General features: G+C 38.0%; 3 protein-coding genes across 5 annotated transcripts; 1 reads left to right on the top strand and 2 right to left on the bottom strand.

The window, feature by feature from the left end:
* Positions 1-332: 332 nt before the first annotated feature.
* On the bottom strand, positions 333-9966 carry LOC124640768 (exonuclease 3'-5' domain-containing protein 2). 3 transcript variants are annotated; one of them, XR_006985592.1, is made up of 12 exons: positions 9837-9966; positions 9531-9803; positions 8938-9094; positions 6307-6507; positions 5039-5280; positions 4147-4299; positions 3515-3717; positions 2903-3077; positions 2056-2211; positions 1482-1646; positions 730-961; positions 333-551 (listed from the first exon to the last, which is right to left on the bottom strand). XR_006985592.1 is itself a non-coding variant. In XM_047178693.1 (11 exons), exons 2-11 carry the CDS (start codon positions 9716-9718, stop codon positions 889-891), a joined length of 1713 nt encoding a protein of 570 aa, XP_047034649.1. In that variant the 5' UTR covers positions 9719-9803; positions 9837-9966; the 3' UTR covers positions 333-888. The 3 variants fall into 3 exon arrangements, 2 of the variants coding, with proteins under 2 accessions (XP_047034649.1, XP_047034657.1); XM_047178693.1 differs by having other exon boundaries at positions 333-961; XM_047178701.1 differs by having other exon boundaries at positions 333-961; positions 9531-9955.
* Positions 9967-10125: 159 nt separating this feature from the next.
* On the top strand, positions 10126-12838 carry LOC124640760 (probable ATP-dependent RNA helicase DDX23). The gene has a single exon (XM_047178683.1). The coding sequence runs from the start codon at positions 10249-10251 to the stop codon at positions 12769-12771; it is 2523 nt and encodes an 840-aa protein (XP_047034639.1). The 5' UTR covers positions 10126-10248; the 3' UTR covers positions 12772-12838.
* LOC124640783 lies at positions 12831-16425 on the bottom strand. Its single transcript, XM_047178712.1, has 8 exons — positions 16268-16425; positions 16009-16172; positions 15573-15739; positions 15259-15368; positions 14900-15035; positions 14294-14460; positions 13081-13119; positions 12831-12948 (listed from the first exon to the last, which is right to left on the bottom strand). Exons 2-6 carry the CDS (start codon positions 16170-16172, stop codon positions 14294-14296), a joined length of 744 nt encoding a protein of 247 aa, XP_047034668.1. The 5' UTR covers positions 16268-16425; the 3' UTR covers positions 12831-12948; positions 13081-13119.
* Positions 16426-16609: the final 184 nt, after the last annotated feature.

A 16609-nucleotide genomic window follows, 5' to 3' on the forward strand; every position in this document is an offset into this window, starting at 1 on the left:
AACACTGTATCAAAAATGTAGGTGGACTGAAAAGAAGGCTTTTTTCAGATGTATCTGCTTGATCTCGATCCTTCCAAACATTCTAGGGTGCATTCAACCGATTCAAATCAAAACTAGCGTTCATGACATTGGTAATCCTTGGGTTCTAGCTAGGGGAATTATTAGCGACTTACGATGGCATCTTACATTTATTGTAAGTTAGTTACATAAGAAGCTACTTACGAGCGCAAAAGTGTAAGGCTGGTCACACATTGGAAGTATAAAGGTTGTAAGGTATTTGAGTAAGTATTTTCATGTATGAGGGAGGGATAAAAAATCCAGAACAAATAAAATAACTCGTATGATTTTATTTCCTTATTTTTACAAGAATATCTTCACTTTGTAAATATGTCTTTATAATAGTTATTATACCTATATCGATGTTATAGTAAGGTGATTTGCTTTGGGAGAATTTGTCCCAATTTAAATAGGACTTTATTAAAAATATAATTTCTTCAACATGCATGTACAAAGTAATATTAACTCAATTTAAATGTCTTACATTTTAATGTCTTAGGGTCGGTTCATATCTGACGGAAAATGCGTCGAGCGTATCGTAAATGTATGATTGACGTACTAACGCATCATCGGTTAGGTGTGAATGATTGAATGTTTTATCGTATATTTGTCTGTTTTGGCGTTACGCGACCGAAAATACGCGACGTATGTTCCGTCATATATGAATCTACCCTTAAGCCTTGAAGAAATAACATTATAATTAGATTGATTCACCAACACAGATTTATTGAAAACGAATCATAAACATACAATATTCCAAACATAAAATATACGCCCAATTATTGGGCAAATATTTGTAATTATGTTAAACATAATTCGAAGACAAAATATTTACAATGTAGTCAACCCGATAGATTTCAAGTGCTCTTGAGACAGACGTCCTTCATTCCATTTCACGCGCAATCTGAAACAAGAAAATATATTTTATGTTATTTTGCAACAATGTTTATTTAGATGTCAGCGTCTTTATACATTGACATGCGTAATAAAAAGTGTAAGGGTAAAAATAAGAAGAAGATTGCGTAGAAGGCCTGTTAAAATGGGATAACGATCAGGGTAAAATAAGGGTGAAGATTACCGGGTAAGGTTAAGGAGATCTGGGGTAATGATTAGGGAGAAAATAAGGTGAAGATTGCTGGGTTAGATTAAGAAGACCTTTTTTTTTTTTTTAGCGACGTAAAATCTAAATCGTCGTGTTCCGTCATAGGCCTTTTATGTACCAGGGCCGCGGTATCTCTTTCGAACAACCCGCAGCCCCGGCAGGAGATTAAGAAGACCTGGGGTAATGATTAGGTTGAAAATAACATGAAGATTTCTGGGTAAGATTAAGGAGACTTGGGGTAGCGATTAGGGTATAAAAAAGGTAAAGAATACTGGGTAAGTTTGCGGAGAAAGTAAAAGACATCATAACAACATTTCCTCACCTCTCTTCATTATGTTTAACGGACCACAATTCGGGCATAAACCGAGGCTTCATTGAACTCAGGAAATGTTCTCTCCACATCTCTTCGAGACGGAGCAAACCTTCGTGATTCAGAAAGTAGTCCACGACTTTAGCGCCGTGAGATTCGTATTCTGAATTTTCATACCTAGGAGATTAAAAAGGATTTGTTACAATACTATGTCAAATACATATAACGTAAGATGGGCGATTGTTCGAAAGAGTTCGAACAATCTCGCAGGCCCGGCAGAAAAATCGCGGCCCAGGTACATAAAAAGCCTAAGACGAAACACGACGGTTTACATAAGATGGGCCATTTGCATAACTGGCTAAAATATTTCTGAAATGGCTGTTCAACAGCTGACTACTTATGTATAAGTTGAACACTTCAAGCTATTGGTTCTTATATGTTGAGTTTAGAGTTCATTGAGCTGAGCTACCCTAGAGCTTCACTTGCCAATTAAAAAAATACCACATTCACTTTACCACATTAGAGGCATGCTGAAATACTCAAAATACTTTATTTACTTATACTTTTACGTAAACAATACACTTACAAAACAGTAATATTGGAAGCTTCCTCTAGAAGCTCTTCAGTGATCTCGTCATGTTCAGGATAGTGCTGCAGCAAGATATCTTCCAGTTCCTTGCGTCTGGCTTCCGGCAGCTTGTCACATTGGTGACGGAGCGCTCTCGCTGCCGACTTGATTTTTCTGTTAAGAAATTATTCAATTGTTTATTAACTTGATTGGAACTAGATATGAAAGGGAATGCAAATTATTATTAGAATAGAGTGATAGTTAATACTACTAAAACAATAAATATAATAAATATAATAATATAATATATGTATTTTTAATCCTTGTTTCGAAACAAATTGACTCAGTAGAAAAAAAACTCGATTAATTATCAGAAATATATCACCAAAGCAGCAGGCTTAGGTTCGTGACAGAATTTCCTCGAAGGTTGGCTGCAAGAGAACCCAACACTGGGTTACGCTCGCCGTTGTACATAATCTCTCTGTTCTCAGTGTCTCAGAATGTATTTATATGTTTTAGAACATATCAAGGTATACCTATAACAAGACTTTAACACTAAACATGGGACATGGTCTGCACAGCAGCCCCCTTAGTCACACCCAAGGTCCGCCCCGTCCGTGAAAGCCCACCTGGACCGATTGTCTTTGCTCCGGCCGACCTGTGTTGGGAGTCTGTCCATGAGACAATGTCCCACCTCATCGTATGTCCACTCAGTCCACTGTGCCCTGAAACTTGCTTGCGGGAGGACCTAATGAGCGCATCCGGCCGTGCTCTCGCCGTGGCGGCATATTGGGCTGACAAAGTGTAGTCTCACTGTAAGACATGTCATCGATACGAAAGAAGAATACTAAACATGATAACTAACTTGCTAACAGCATCCTCTAAGAACTTGCTGCTACCGTTCCTGACGCCAGTAGCGAGTGGTGCATCACACAAGTCGGCGAGGCGGCCGCGCATGGCCAAGTCTCGCATGTTGCTCTGCTGGTGGCACGACGTACATAGCAGCACTACGTCGTGGGATGAGTGCTCTTTCATGATCTCTGGGAGATTGAGGACTTTGTTAATATCGACGGTTTATGTATTTCAGATTTCTCTAACAGGCGAAGACCTTTGTCTAAATATTATGTTACGTCAAAGTCGAAATAGAAGGCAGCTGTTAGTCGTTACCGAATTGTACTTCAACGACAACATGATCATCGCAATAGTTGATAGATTTTTGTCGTATTAAACAAAATATATTCATAATAATTTATTCAAACTTGGCTGTTAAACAGAACTTTTTGAACGGCACGATTTTCTGAAGACAGCCATCAAAACGCCCACCAACCAATTCCTATATGTTTTTGCTGGGAAGTGGTGCAACAATACAACAAACTTCCCAGCGAATCTTATTATTGCTAAAATGTATGATACGTAAAAACACGTTTCACATTCTCGTAGTAAAAAAAATATATTTATATGACATTATTCAACTTACCTGGAAACAATTTCCTATACTCCCTAGGCACAACATTCTTGCGGATATAAGAGTTAGTGCTGCCACAGACGACACATTTATTCTCCTTCTTCAGTTGGTAGTACCGTCCTACATCGCCCATAGATCGGCCGGCGGGCTCGAATCTTAGGCGCACGGTTAATGGATCCTCTTTCATTACATCTGCTAACTCTTTATTTACGAACCTATAAATAAAGGGTAAATAATATAAAGATAAAATGCATCTAACATTTTGAATACTGAAATAGCATAGTTTACCCATAGGGTAACGATTAGGAGATTTCTCTGTAATGTTACCCTAGTTCATAAAATCATAAAAACAACCTAAAACTACAAGGAGGACGAATATAATATTTTTTATTGTACACCAACAGGACAATATAGACTGATACAAAACAAATATGCAATAGTATTGGCGCCTTTATCGGTAAAAACAGAAAATCTTTGGAAAGCGTCGACTTGTTACCTCTAAACATTGCCCAACATTGTTTTATTACTGTATCGTACATTACAAGAGATGCTGGTGCTTTAACAACTAGACCAGAACGTCTTTAAAGCCTAGCTTGGGCTCGGGATCGACATATTTGAAGACTTATCTTCGAATCAGTACTTACCAATAAGCTTTCTTCTGGTCACAGGTGCACAGCAGTTCGCCATCAGGTGCCTCTAAATAACAGTTGTTGTACAAAGGCTTGGTGCGCGTAGAGTGGGTGTATCGCTTGCTTAATACCGCGGGTTCTCTTGTTTTACTGTGTTTTTCTTTTGACCTAGGATAAATGGTAAGGACAATTGTAATTAATTTTAAGTTTTTTTATAATAATTTAGTCATAATTTCGTCGATGTGACAGCTGATGGAAGATGGAAAATTGGTGTAAGGGCCCTCCTACCCCTTATGATGAATTTATTTCAGTTGTTAGGGGTAGTTGACAATGTAAAACTCTCCTGGGTTGGACATTTTCACAATCGATCGAAATGAAAGCACGGTAAAAAAATATAAAATTTGTAGATTCATTGCTATCCCAGATCCTACATATGTTTTTGACTTACTATATCAAAAGCAAACAACATTGAAATCGGACAAGGTAAAACCTTATCACAAAACTTGCAATTCGCATGACTATTATAATCGATCTATTTATACATTAATCTTATTTTACAACTAACAGCTCTCTTGCGTGATATGAAACAGGAAAATGGATAATCAGAACTTATTTACTACGAGCGAAACTTACATCATAGTTACGTAACATTTTGTTTGGTAAATAAACTTTTTGTATCGGAACTCATCATCCTCCGAGCCTTTTTCCCAACTATGTTGGGGTCGGCTTCCGGTCTAACAGGATGTATCGGAACTGTTATATAAATATTCTTTAAAGTAGTTTTAAGGCACTTTAACGTATTTACCTACTGAGACAAAAGTATTTAGTAACTGTTCTTTCCATAGTTCTAAAAATATCCTCTTGTTGTGATAAATTGTTCATAAGTGCTCATAAAAGGAAAACTTACCCATCTTTCAATTTAACAGGCTTCATTTTATAATGGACATCTGCGTACATAGAGCAATAGTCGTCTAGATGTGACCACACACTGGTCCCGTTGGTTCCAAACAACCAGGACAGCACTGTTCGTTTGCTCCCTAGCTGTTCCAGTAACATTGCGAAGATTCTGATAGCTACGTGCGCGTCAATGGCTGCGTATTTCACTTGACTTTTTGTTAGTTCTTTGGCTTCCCAGTCGCTGCAGCGAATCTAGGTGGAAGAAAGTAAATTGATAATAATATTAGCCAAGTTATTTTAAAACCTGGTCTAAAAAGTACCAGATCTAGTGTTAGGTTATAGGTTTCATTAAACCATTATCTGGAAAAAAAATTAAGAGTGCAATGCAAAAGCTACTCTTTGTCCATAACTTCTATAGTCATTTTTTATGTGAATTTGAAAAATTTTGAGCGATTTTTGCTATCTGTGCTTTGTGCATTTTTATATACGCCCACTATAAAACTCTAAAACGGTACCAGACAGCCAACGACATCGTCCTCGTTAAAGATACGAAGTGAGGTTCTAGAGTAGTAGTAGAGTTTTTAAGAGCATAAAGCATTTATTTTTATTATTTTGAATATGTAGGCAGAATTCATTATGAAATATCCCTTACACCTTCCGCACTCAACATAGGAATGAACTTTCAATCTATTTTTACATACTTATGCAGTTCATTGTTATCTCGCGCAACAATACGAATTGTTTGTTCAAGGGACAGCTGTATATTGTTGTTGTTGTCATTGTAAATTAATACCAAGCTTATCTGTTCCTCTGATTCGTACACGTCATTTGAAATTGCAGTATCATATAAATATAAACTTGTACTTTTAACATTCACAAAGTTATCTTTTGGCGATTTAAATCGAAGCTATATCAGTCAATAGGTACACGTGTCTTACGCTAGCTAGTTACACATACCTACGACTTCTTCATATCAGAAAATTGCCATCCACTACTGAAATATGCCTGAACCTTGATGCGACTTGCCCAAAACCGGGATATTTGGCTTTCGTTAGGGAGGCCTACGTTCAGCAGTGGACCCATACGAAGCATGTAGCATTGCAAGTAGTGGGTCATTTACAGTTCTCAGAACGAATGTCACTCGTGAGAAGACGGCAGATAGAAGAGTATGGAAGGAAAAACCATGCTGCGCCGATCTCAAATTAAATTGGGATAAGGGGATGGAGTAAGTATAGATAGATTCCTATCGAAAAAAAAATACAAAATTAACATCCTTACCCTCCAGCTTTTATCCAACACTGCTCCTAACAGCGCCGAGGACAATGTGGCTAACCCACCTGCCTCAAAGCCGCCCAGTTCAGCTAAATGCCTCACATCTAAGGTCGACTTCATCATGACAGAGTAATCGAAGCACAGGTACTTTCCGTCGTCGGCGGGCGCTACGCCCACTTTGTAGATGGTCTCGTCTTCTAAAAGGTCCTGGAACAATTGCCTTATTTGTAGGCCTTCTTAAAGTTGGTACGTTGAATTTCGCAGAGCAAAAATTGACTGTATTTACAAAAAAAATGATTTTTAATAAATATTGGTTTAAAGTTGGCAAAAGTTAGATTTTTTAGTTGTTAGGTGAAATCATGGAGAACATAATAACTAGAGTGTAAAAAACGATAGTCATAAGTTTCGTAAGAAATTGCAGATATTTGAGCAAATACTCAACAAAACTTTCACATTTCACTGAGTGAAATGTATTTCTAAAACTGACGTCATATTGCATCGTGAATGTAATAAAGGGCGCTTAGTAACGCGTGGTGAGAAGGGCACTTCTAGTAAATGATTGTTTCGTGGATATTATTTTCACGCGGTTTCACCCGCGTCCCGTGTGAATTACTCCCATAGGGATAAAATATAGCCTGTTACTCGGGAATAGTGTAGCTAGCTACCCAACAGTGAATGGCCTAAGGGAATGACTGACTTGCCGTACAACAAATTCTGTAGAGCCCTACGAAAGTGGCTAATTCAAGAGAGTTTTTATAGTGTTAAAGAGTTCCTCAACAAAAGTAAATGTCGTTTTGGTGCCCACTAAACGCCGTACTGTTCCTATTCTTCTTTTGTTATCGTAATTTAAGAATTGCTATTTTAATTTAACTTATTTTAAATATATTGTTTTAGTTTTAAATATCCTCTAGTACTAAATATTAGCTTTTGATTAGTTTTAAGTATTTGTATTTTGCATACCCTTAATAAGGGTGAAATATGTTTCAGTACGCAAACTTACACATATCAAGATCTAATGTAACACCATATTTCTCGCAAATAAAATGATTTATTATTATTATCTTGTATGTCTCTACCAGACCTCGGGACTATAGAGTCCCGGATTTTTGGGAGGCGAACGTGGGGCCGAAGCCAACACGCTGAAGCCCTTTTGAGACAACTTTAATGAAATGGTGACACAAAACCGACGATTATCCCTGTATACACTATAGAAATGTACCCAAGGACAATCCCCGGTTCTGTGCTAAACTATTGCTAACTATGGATGAAAACTACTTGGGCTATTGTGATGGGATGCTAGTGGACTAGGAATGGGGAAACTACGGGAACTATGGCACCTGCCGATAACAATGTAATAAATACACGTAAAAATGGCAGGTGGAGACTCGCCAACTCACTTACTGGGCCCCCGGGAATCAGTCGCTAAATCGCAACAAGGGGGCAACAGGTACATGAGCGGCTGAAGGGTGAGGATACCTCGGCGGACTTTAAACGCAGATCACGCGCTCCCTGTGGGTCCAGCATCACCGGCCCACTCGCCACTTACCACGAGGCACCTACCCTCCGAGTGGGCTGTTAACCCTGCTCTAGCGACTCCACTCTGACCGGCCGATGAAGGCAAGCCAAGAGGCGGGAGACCTATCCCCCGTCATGCTTCACTCCGGCAGGCCGGAGATGGGGGACAGTATACTCTCCCTGGAGCACTCGGATATATAGCCCCGCGGGGTCGCTACTCCCCGTCATCCGCCTCAGATGCCCATTATTAATGATTTTTTTAAATCGGTTCATTAGTTTCAGAACCTTTGGAGAACACAAACAAAACAATATTTCCTATTTAGTAAATTAGTATAGATAATACTCCATTGATTTTGAATCAACAGCATGATGAGTCACGATTTCAGAATGTTACTACATAATATACCTAACTATAAGGCAATATAAGGACATTACATGATGCAACAAAAACACAAAGTGGCGGAAACACAGTTATCCTGCTTGGCGCCACCTAAACTTGTTTTATCGCGGGCGTTACTATGACGACAAAGTATTTTTTTTCGTATTAATCATATGAGTCAAGTTTGTTTTTTTTCCTGTGTTTTCTGTTGGATAGTCAATTGCTATTGTATGTACTTGTTAAGAAATTGATAAGGCAGGCTTGTGTTCATTGGATGTTCTACGGTTGAGATTTTATTGCAACCTCTTCTGTTGTTTTTTTTTTTTGCTGTTTTTATTTTTTATGACTTTGAAATAACAAATTTATTTTCATTAACAGTGTGCTGTTTTTATAAAAGCTGTGTTTAAATGATTTGCAAAATGTCTTAATAAAATAATGCATAATGCAAAAAAATATTGCTACTTAAACGCAATTTTGTTGTTCCAGTTTTTTTTTAATTTTGGATTCTCCTTAGGAGTTCTTCAGAAGTTTTTAAGCTATTTTTTCCTGAAATGTTTTTTATTTTTATTTTTACAATCAAATTGAAATAAGTAATAAGTCCACTCGCAACTTAATAAATATTGGGCTGCAATTTTTTTTGTATCTTTAACTAATTATATTACCTTAAAATAAATAAGGTATCAAATAAAGAAAAATCCCACTGTGACTAGTTAAAAAACAAAATGATCAAATAGTAAACTTACTTTTAAAGATTCGGGCAGTGTTTCCATAGCATTCAGTCTGAATAGGCCACAGTATCCATCATAAGAAGACAGCTGGACGAGGGCAACTGGCTGCCTCTTTCCTTTCTCCGTCACCCATTCACAGTCAAACCCTAAAGCTCTGTGCTTTTGACATCGTCTGAAAACAGCCATCGGTATTTTTTAAAATAATTTGTGAATTTGATCATATCTAAGACAACCCACTGTATGAATGACTGATGAGTCCAATAAATCATATAAGACATATGGGTAATCATATATTATGTTAGTACGAGATTCATAAGGTGCTTTTTTAACCAAAAAAAGTTCTTAAGACTTAGAAGATAGTGTAAACATTAACTAAAAAATATAAAAACTATGAACCAAAACAATTAAAGGCTCTTTCTTATATTTTGTTTATTTAGACAAACTGTGTATTTACACAGTCTGTGTCGTACAGATATTTATGAACTCATATTTTTGTAAATGTTTGAAACAATAAAATTATGATGATTATATGCAAAGGTAGCTTTTGTTTATAGTATAATGACAAAGTTTACTGCAGTTTATATTATTCAAATAAAACTTAATCGTACCTTTTCAACTCAGCCACAACTTGGTCGCAAGTTTGTTCCGTAGTTACAGTATTGATAGTTAAATAATCAAATAACTCTGCCGCATCTCGACGACGCTTCCTTCTTTTGTAAATCATGTACGAGACAGTACATCCTACAGCTAAAGCAGCTGAGGTTACATACAGTTTATATTTTGTTGAAGTTTGCATTGCGTGTTTCAGTATAAACAAATATACGTCACTTTAATTACAATGGTAGTAAACAGGTGCTTAACCTTCACAGAATAATGTTATAGACTGAACGCAAATGTTTATTGTGGTTCATATATATAAACACGAGTGTGATTTCTGTCTGACGTTCTATTTTGGGATTGGTTTTGTTTTATTATTGGTGTTGGTGATATTTTCTTTTGATTCTCGCATTCCACGTTTGTTTGACAGTGCATATTTTTGACAGTGACAGGACATCTCATAACTGTCATCAATGTGCTGCTGTGTCGGCACTCCATACTACAAACACAGCGGATAATATCGGATACGGCGGCACCCATGACTTGGCGCCCCTCTACTACCACAATTTATTTTTGATGGCAACTTCTGAAAATACCGTCAGTTATCTGTCATTTACAACAAATGTCATTTCTAGAAATGCGATGTTGCGTTGATTTGTGAAATTGGTTGTTGTGAATTAATTTTCCTGGATAGGAATCATTTGTTAAAACAATTTTCTGCCAATAACAATGGCAAGGGATAGGAGTCCGGAGCGGAGACGTTCGCGGTCAAGAGAGCGGCGCGACAAGGATCGCTACGAAGATCGCGAACGCGAGTCCCATCGAGACAAAACTAAACGTCGGGAGCGGTCTCGCAGCCCTAGGAAAGAACGCGAGAGGTCACGCAGCCCTTCCAGAAAAGAAAGGGACCGCTCCCGAAGTCTTACACGTAAAGATAAAGACAGGTCTAGGAGTCCTGCGAGGAAGGAACGTGAACGCGGTCGCTCTCGCAGTCCTAAGAAACGTGATGGTAAAGACAAGGAATCTGATAGTAGGAGGAAAAACGATGACAAGGATAAGTCAAAAAGCAAGAAAGATGAGGAAAGTAAGCACGAGGAAGAAGAGACAACTCAGGAAACAAAGGAGGAAGATGTGAAGCCTGTGAAGAAGGAACCATTGTCATTAGAGGAACTACTGGCTAAAAAGAAAGCAGAAGAGGAGGCTCGCAGTAAACCTGTGTTCTTAACTAAAGAACAAAGGGCTGCATTAGCTTTGGAAAGAAGACAAAAGCAAGTAGATGCTATAAGGGCTAATGTCGACAGACCATCTATCACTACCATTGATCTTACAGGACCTTCAAAAAGAGAAGAAGAAATGAAGAAGTACAGAGATGAGAGAGAATTGATGAGAGAAAAAGAAAGGGAGAGAAGGGAAGAAAGAGAGAGGGAAAGGGAACGGAAATATGAAGAAAGGAAGTCTATGAATGACCGAAGGGATGACAAGAAGGAGAAAAATGAAGAAGTTTCCAAAACAAAAGACAAAGAGCGTGAAGAAGAAGCGATTAAGGCTCGTTACCTTGGCATAGTTAAGAAAAAACGCAGAGTACGAAGATTGAATGACCGTAAATTTGTATTTGATTGGGATGCATCGGAAGACACATCAAATGATTACAATGCTTTGTACAAAGAAAGGCATCAAGTTCAATTCTTTGGCAGAGGTCATATTGCTGGAATTGATATTAAGTCACAGAAGAAAGACTACAGCAAATTCTATGGCAATCTGTTAGAGAAACGTAGGACAGAATTGGAGAAGGAACAAGAAAAGTTGCGCCTTAAGAAAGTAAAGAAGAAGGAAGACAAACAAAAGTGGGATGACCGCCACTGGGCTGAGAAAGATCAGGATGAAATGACTGAGAGGGACTGGCGTATCTTCAGAGAAGACTATAACATCACCATCAAAGGTGGTAAGATTCCAAATCCTATCAGAAACTGGAAGGAAGCTGGCTTCCACCCAGACATCATGGAAATCATAAGCAAGGTTGGCTACAAGAGCCCCACTCCTATTCAAAGACAGGCTATTCCTATTGGTTTACAAAACAGAGACATTATTGGTGTTGCTGAAACTGGTTCTGGTAAAACATTGGCTTTCCTCATTCCTCTTCTCACTTGGATTCAATCCCTCCCGAAAAACGAACGCTTGGAGGATGCTGATCAAGGTCCATACGCTATAATTTTGGCGCCAACTCGTGAGTTGGCTCAACAGATCGAAGAAGAGACAAATAAGTTTGGAATTCCTTTGGGAATCACATCTGTTGTAGTTGTGGGAGGTCTATCAAGAGAGGAACAAGGTTTCAAGTTGAGATTGGGATGTGAGATCGTCATTGCGACCCCTGGTCGTCTTATCGACGTGCTGGAAAACAGATACTTGGTATTAAATCGTTGTACGTACGTTGTCCTTGATGAGGCCGATCGTATGATTGACATGGGTTTCGAGCCCGACGTACAGAAGATTCTCGAATACATGCCAGTATCCAACATCAAACCAGATTCGGATGCTGCCGAAGACGCGTCAGTTTTACTTGCCAACTACAACTCTAAAAAGAAGTTCAGACAAACTGTGATGTTTACAGCTACTATGCCTCCCGCCGTGGAGCGTTTAGCAAGGAGCTATTTACGTAGACCTGCTATAGTCTACATCGGCTCTGTCGGCAAGCCTGTAGACAGGACAGAACAAATAGTCTACATGATTGGCGAGAACGAGAAGCGTAGAAAGCTCACGGAAATATTACAAAGAGGAGTCGAACCTCCGATTATCATTTTCGTCAACCAGAAGAAAGGTGCAGACGTTCTGGCTAAAGGTTTGGAGAAGCTTGGTTTCAATGCGTGTACATTGCACGGTGGTAAGGGGCAGGAACAGCGAGACTTCGCATTGGCCAGTCTGAAGAATGGTTCGAAAGATATTCTGGTGGCCACAGACGTCGCTGGTCGAGGTATCGATATTAAGGACGTCAGTATGGTCATCAACTACGACATGGCGAAGACTATCGAGGATTACACCCATCGTATTGGTCGTACCGGTCGTGCGGGCAAGACTGGTAAAGCTATGTCGTTCGTCACTAAGGAAGATTCGGCGCTGTTCTACGATCTCAAGCAAGTGCTACTTGCGAGTTCAGTGTCCACGTGCCCGCCAGAGCTGATGAACCACCCAGAGGCCCAACATAAACCGGGCACTGTAGTCACCAAGAAAAGGCGGGAAGAAATGATATTTGCATAAGTGTAATTGAATGTAACAATTTCTCTATGTAAGGTGTTATTAATGAATAAAAATCGGAGTAAAAATATAATTTGTTTAATTACATGTCGATTGTATTACACTTTAACTAGCAAACAATAAATAAATTTAATATTTCACTAAAACGGTTGTGGTAGTCGATATTTTCACCTCACGGCGCTGAAACAATGTAACAACACATTTAGCATGAACATGTTATGAAATCAAACTAGAACTTTATACAAAAACTTATTTACTTTTATGTAAATCTATGCTAAATAAGTTAATCTCTCCAATAAGCGAATTACCAACCTCGAACTGACTCATCTACATCATCTTTCGGCATGTAATCTGAAAAAAGAAAATAGACAATGAATACATTTCATAACAACATAATTATGGTAAAATTAAATGTTAGTTACAAAAAAGATAATATGCAAATGCATTTAAAGGTAATTTTTCCATGCATATAAATAAGAGCGGTTTTAACGAATTTATATGTTCAGTGAGCGCGTATAAGCACCAATTTTTCTGGACAAGCGGTTCATCCGATATGCCACAGTTGAATCGTGTACAATTCTGATAACTCAGTTTTAGTGAAGAACATGGAATAACTGTAATTGCCACCACCTAATATTCGGCATACCTACACGGGACAAAACGCTACGACCGCTACGATTCTGCTACTATATAACAACCGATTCTAGTGGTGTATGTAGGTACCCGTACATACACCACTAGACTCGGTAGTTCTCAGACTTGTATGAGCTTCAAAGATCAAATGAACCGCCCATTCGGAAAGTAGTACCTACTTATACGCGAGTGCAAACTCAGCGAAAAATCCCCAAGTTTGAAAGCAAGAGTTCAAATGAAAAACGCACTCTAGAAACACCTATGAAAAATGCACCTGTATTAAATAAAAAGCAAAATAAAGGATTGTTCATAAAATGCTTCTGCAAAAATATTAACATTGTGTGTTAACATGCTACCAAACTATAAGACGAGCAAGAACTGTAAAAAAGAGGTAAACTTAAAATATAAACTCAAACGAAGTGTAAGTATTTTTCAAGCTAGGATGACGGTGGACGGTAGAAATGATCATTGCACCATGAAGTAGAAAGCCAACCAAAACCACACATAAATAGGTAGCAGAAGCAGCTTGTTAGACCTAGTGTTGCCATTTATGCTCTTGATATAGTACCTATCGGGTCTTCAAACTTTCTTTTAGACAATTGCGCAAGAATCATTAAACCATTTAAAGATCCTGCCATCTCATTTAATCGTTTGATGTTGCGATAGAAACAATGCTTAAGCATGGTTTGATCTATTTTAAACAGTTGAGTTGTTGGGCCCACATAAGAATTTTTGCTATATACTTTGTAAGTACATACTTTGCCCTTTGAAGATGACACTGACACATTTTTGGACTCCAAAAAGAAAACAGAATTTCTAACATTCCTGGCAACACTAGACACGATTTAAAACAGAAGCATCGCCACCATGCCAAAACGACCCTCCCAAATACCTATTCCTTTTTCTCCTCTGGTTTTGATTCCTCTTTCGCTGGCGGAGGCATTATCGCCTGCTTGACTGATGATGCCAAAGAGACTGACATGTCCACAAACTCAGAAAAGTCTTTGGGGAAACTCAGCTCTGGGAAGTTCACCTCCAGTTGAGGGTCACCGGGTTTCACTGGTAATGTTTTTGAATTTAGATTAATTTTTGTTTTTAGGCCAAGAATTGTTCAACACAGTTACAAAATGACAATAACTTATAGAAATGGTGTGCATATACAATACTGGTATTGTCTTTTTATCAAATTCAAATTTTATGTATTTATTTGTTAAATATATGCATATAGAACCTCTCACCGAAAGAGCGGCGAAGGGCATGACGCCCACGGCACCGCGGGAATTCCATAAACGGAGCCCGTAAGAATTTCTCATGCGATAATAAGTATCATAGTAATGGAAATAATGTTAAAATTCATATGACAATGAAACTACGTTCCGCTTAGCTGCCCTTCGCGGCTCTTTTGGTGTGAGTTGACCCTTTAAGTTTACTTTTTCTTCAGTTGATTTTTCGTACTTTCTAAAGGCCTTCAAAACTGGTTATTATAAAAATACTTTACCTCCATAAAGGAAGTTGTATGCAATGTTGATGTATTGCTTTGCTAGTACGGAGTTGTTCTTCAGAATGTCTTTTGTTTCTTCGGGGAAGCACACCCAACCCATGGCGGTGGTACCCGCAGTTGCGTAGATTACTCGCTGAAACATGCCACAAAGACTTTTAATAATATTATTTATGTAACAATATACTGTAATGCATTAATTGTAATAAAAAAAAACGAGTGTAACATTCTACACCACAAGCTAACAAGGTTTTCTTCATTGCAAAAATAGATCTAGTCAAGGTTGACACTGCATCAACATATTTAAAGTTGAAGAATACCTGATATTAATGATTAATTTATATAAAATATAATCATACCCTGATGAGGCCGCCTCTGAGACCAAAGATGAAGCCAGTAAGACCACCCATTGCTACAGCACCATATCGCACCTCCTTGTTTTCTTCTTCTCGGAGGAACTTGAAAATCCCTGAAATTTTACATTGTACTGGCTGAGAATGTTGTTTAAAAATAAAAATTATATTTAAAAAAATCTAGGAAAATGCATGGTTTAATGAAAACTTAACGATCAAATAATTCATAAAATTTGTAGAATTCATGCAGTAAATTATTTTTTTTCAGGTAAGCATTTATATGTATAAACTGCTATGGAATATGAGATAAATCCACTTACAACCGGTTTTATCCTGAAGGTCATGGTACTGATCTTGCACTGAGTGCTTAACTTTGTCTGTGTGTTCGACCACAATCTGCACTTGCTCACGAACCATACGGACTGGAGTCAGAAGCGCTGACTTCACATAACCAACCTCATTTTTGTCAGACTTAGCTTTGACTTTCCTGTGATAAAAAAGGTTGTATTACATTCAGAAAGTAATCTCGATGATCAAAGATAAGGTGATTTAAGACTATGTATGTATATAAAATAAAATTGTTGATAAGGATATTATAATCATGTAAACAAGACTTTATTTGTGTTATCAGCTGCATAATTTGTGCAGTGCAATAATCAGTTCAATGTGCACTATTTTTCATGATTTCTTAGAATCACTTTCAGGTTGTATCAGTCTCATTGAGTTAAAACTACTACCAAGTTCATGATGACATACTCAGCATATTCCGCATGAGGAGCTTCGTAGATCGGCAGGTCCGAAGGCTTCATGAGAGGGGGCTTCGCAACATTCGGCGGGTCTTCCTTGATAGGAGTCGCAGCACCCACCACCGGTATGAAAGTGGCCAATCCGACCGAACCTAACACTACTTTCCGCAGCATCTATTCAACAAACAAAGTACATGTCATAAAGTCTACGTCTGTCATTCCCAAACGTAGAGAAAATGTTAAATATTAATATGTTTCGTATTTTTTACCTCTAAAGAGATGTTTCCCAGCAAAAATTACATAAATGTTGTATGTAACAAAATTGCGATTTATCAGCTGCTTGCTTGGTGACAGCTGAAAATGGTGTTGCCGTTTTCGTATCGATTGCGCGGAAGATTTTTAAATTGCCATTTATTAAAAAAAAAAACAAATGCATGCCTATACTTATAATCAGATAAAATTGTTTGATTATACCAAAGGTTTTCTTGAGATAAAAGTGATGAGTAAATTAGTTTCCAACGAAAAGAAAAATCAACTGATCCTAGATACCTCTATACCGTAAGAGGTCAACTCATTCCGATTTTCATTGTGGCAATATTTTCCATTCCATT

This window comes from Helicoverpa zea, chromosome 2 (genome assembly GCF_022581195.2).
Source record: "Helicoverpa zea isolate HzStark_Cry1AcR chromosome 2, ilHelZeax1.1, whole genome shotgun sequence".
NCBI classification, from domain to species: Eukaryota; Metazoa; Arthropoda; class Insecta; order Lepidoptera; family Noctuidae; genus Helicoverpa; species Helicoverpa zea.

Excerpts from the sequence above, each read along its gene's own strand:
- LOC124640783 (XM_047178712.1), bottom strand. The coding sequence starts at position 16,172 with ATGCTGCGGAAAGTAGTGTTAGGTTCGGTCGGATTGGCCACTTTCATA. Across the intron at positions 15,036-15,258 it reads TCAGAGGCGGCCTCATCAGG|CGAGTAATCTACGCAACTGC; the intron begins GTATGATTATAT and ends GGCATGTTTCAG. Across the intron at positions 14,461-14,899 it reads ATACAACTTCCTTTATGGAG|TGAAACCCGGTGACCCTCAA; the intron begins GTAAAGTATTTT and ends AAACATTACCAG.
- LOC124640768 (XM_047178693.1), bottom strand. The coding sequence starts at position 9,718 with ATGCAAACTTCAACAAAATATAAACTGTATGTAACCTCAGCTGCTTTA. Across the intron at positions 4,300-5,038 it reads CCTGTTAAATTGAAAGATGG|GTCAAAAGAAAAACACAGTA; the intron begins GTAAGTTTTCCT and ends CATTTATCCTAG. Across the intron at positions 2,212-2,902 it reads TTAGAGGATGCTGTTAGCAA|AAAAATCAAGTCGGCAGCGA; the intron begins GTTAGTTATCAT and ends ATTTCTTAACAG.
- LOC124640760 (XM_047178683.1), top strand. The coding sequence starts at position 10,249 with ATGGCAAGGGATAGGAGTCCGGAGCGGAGACGTTCGCGGTCAAGAGAG.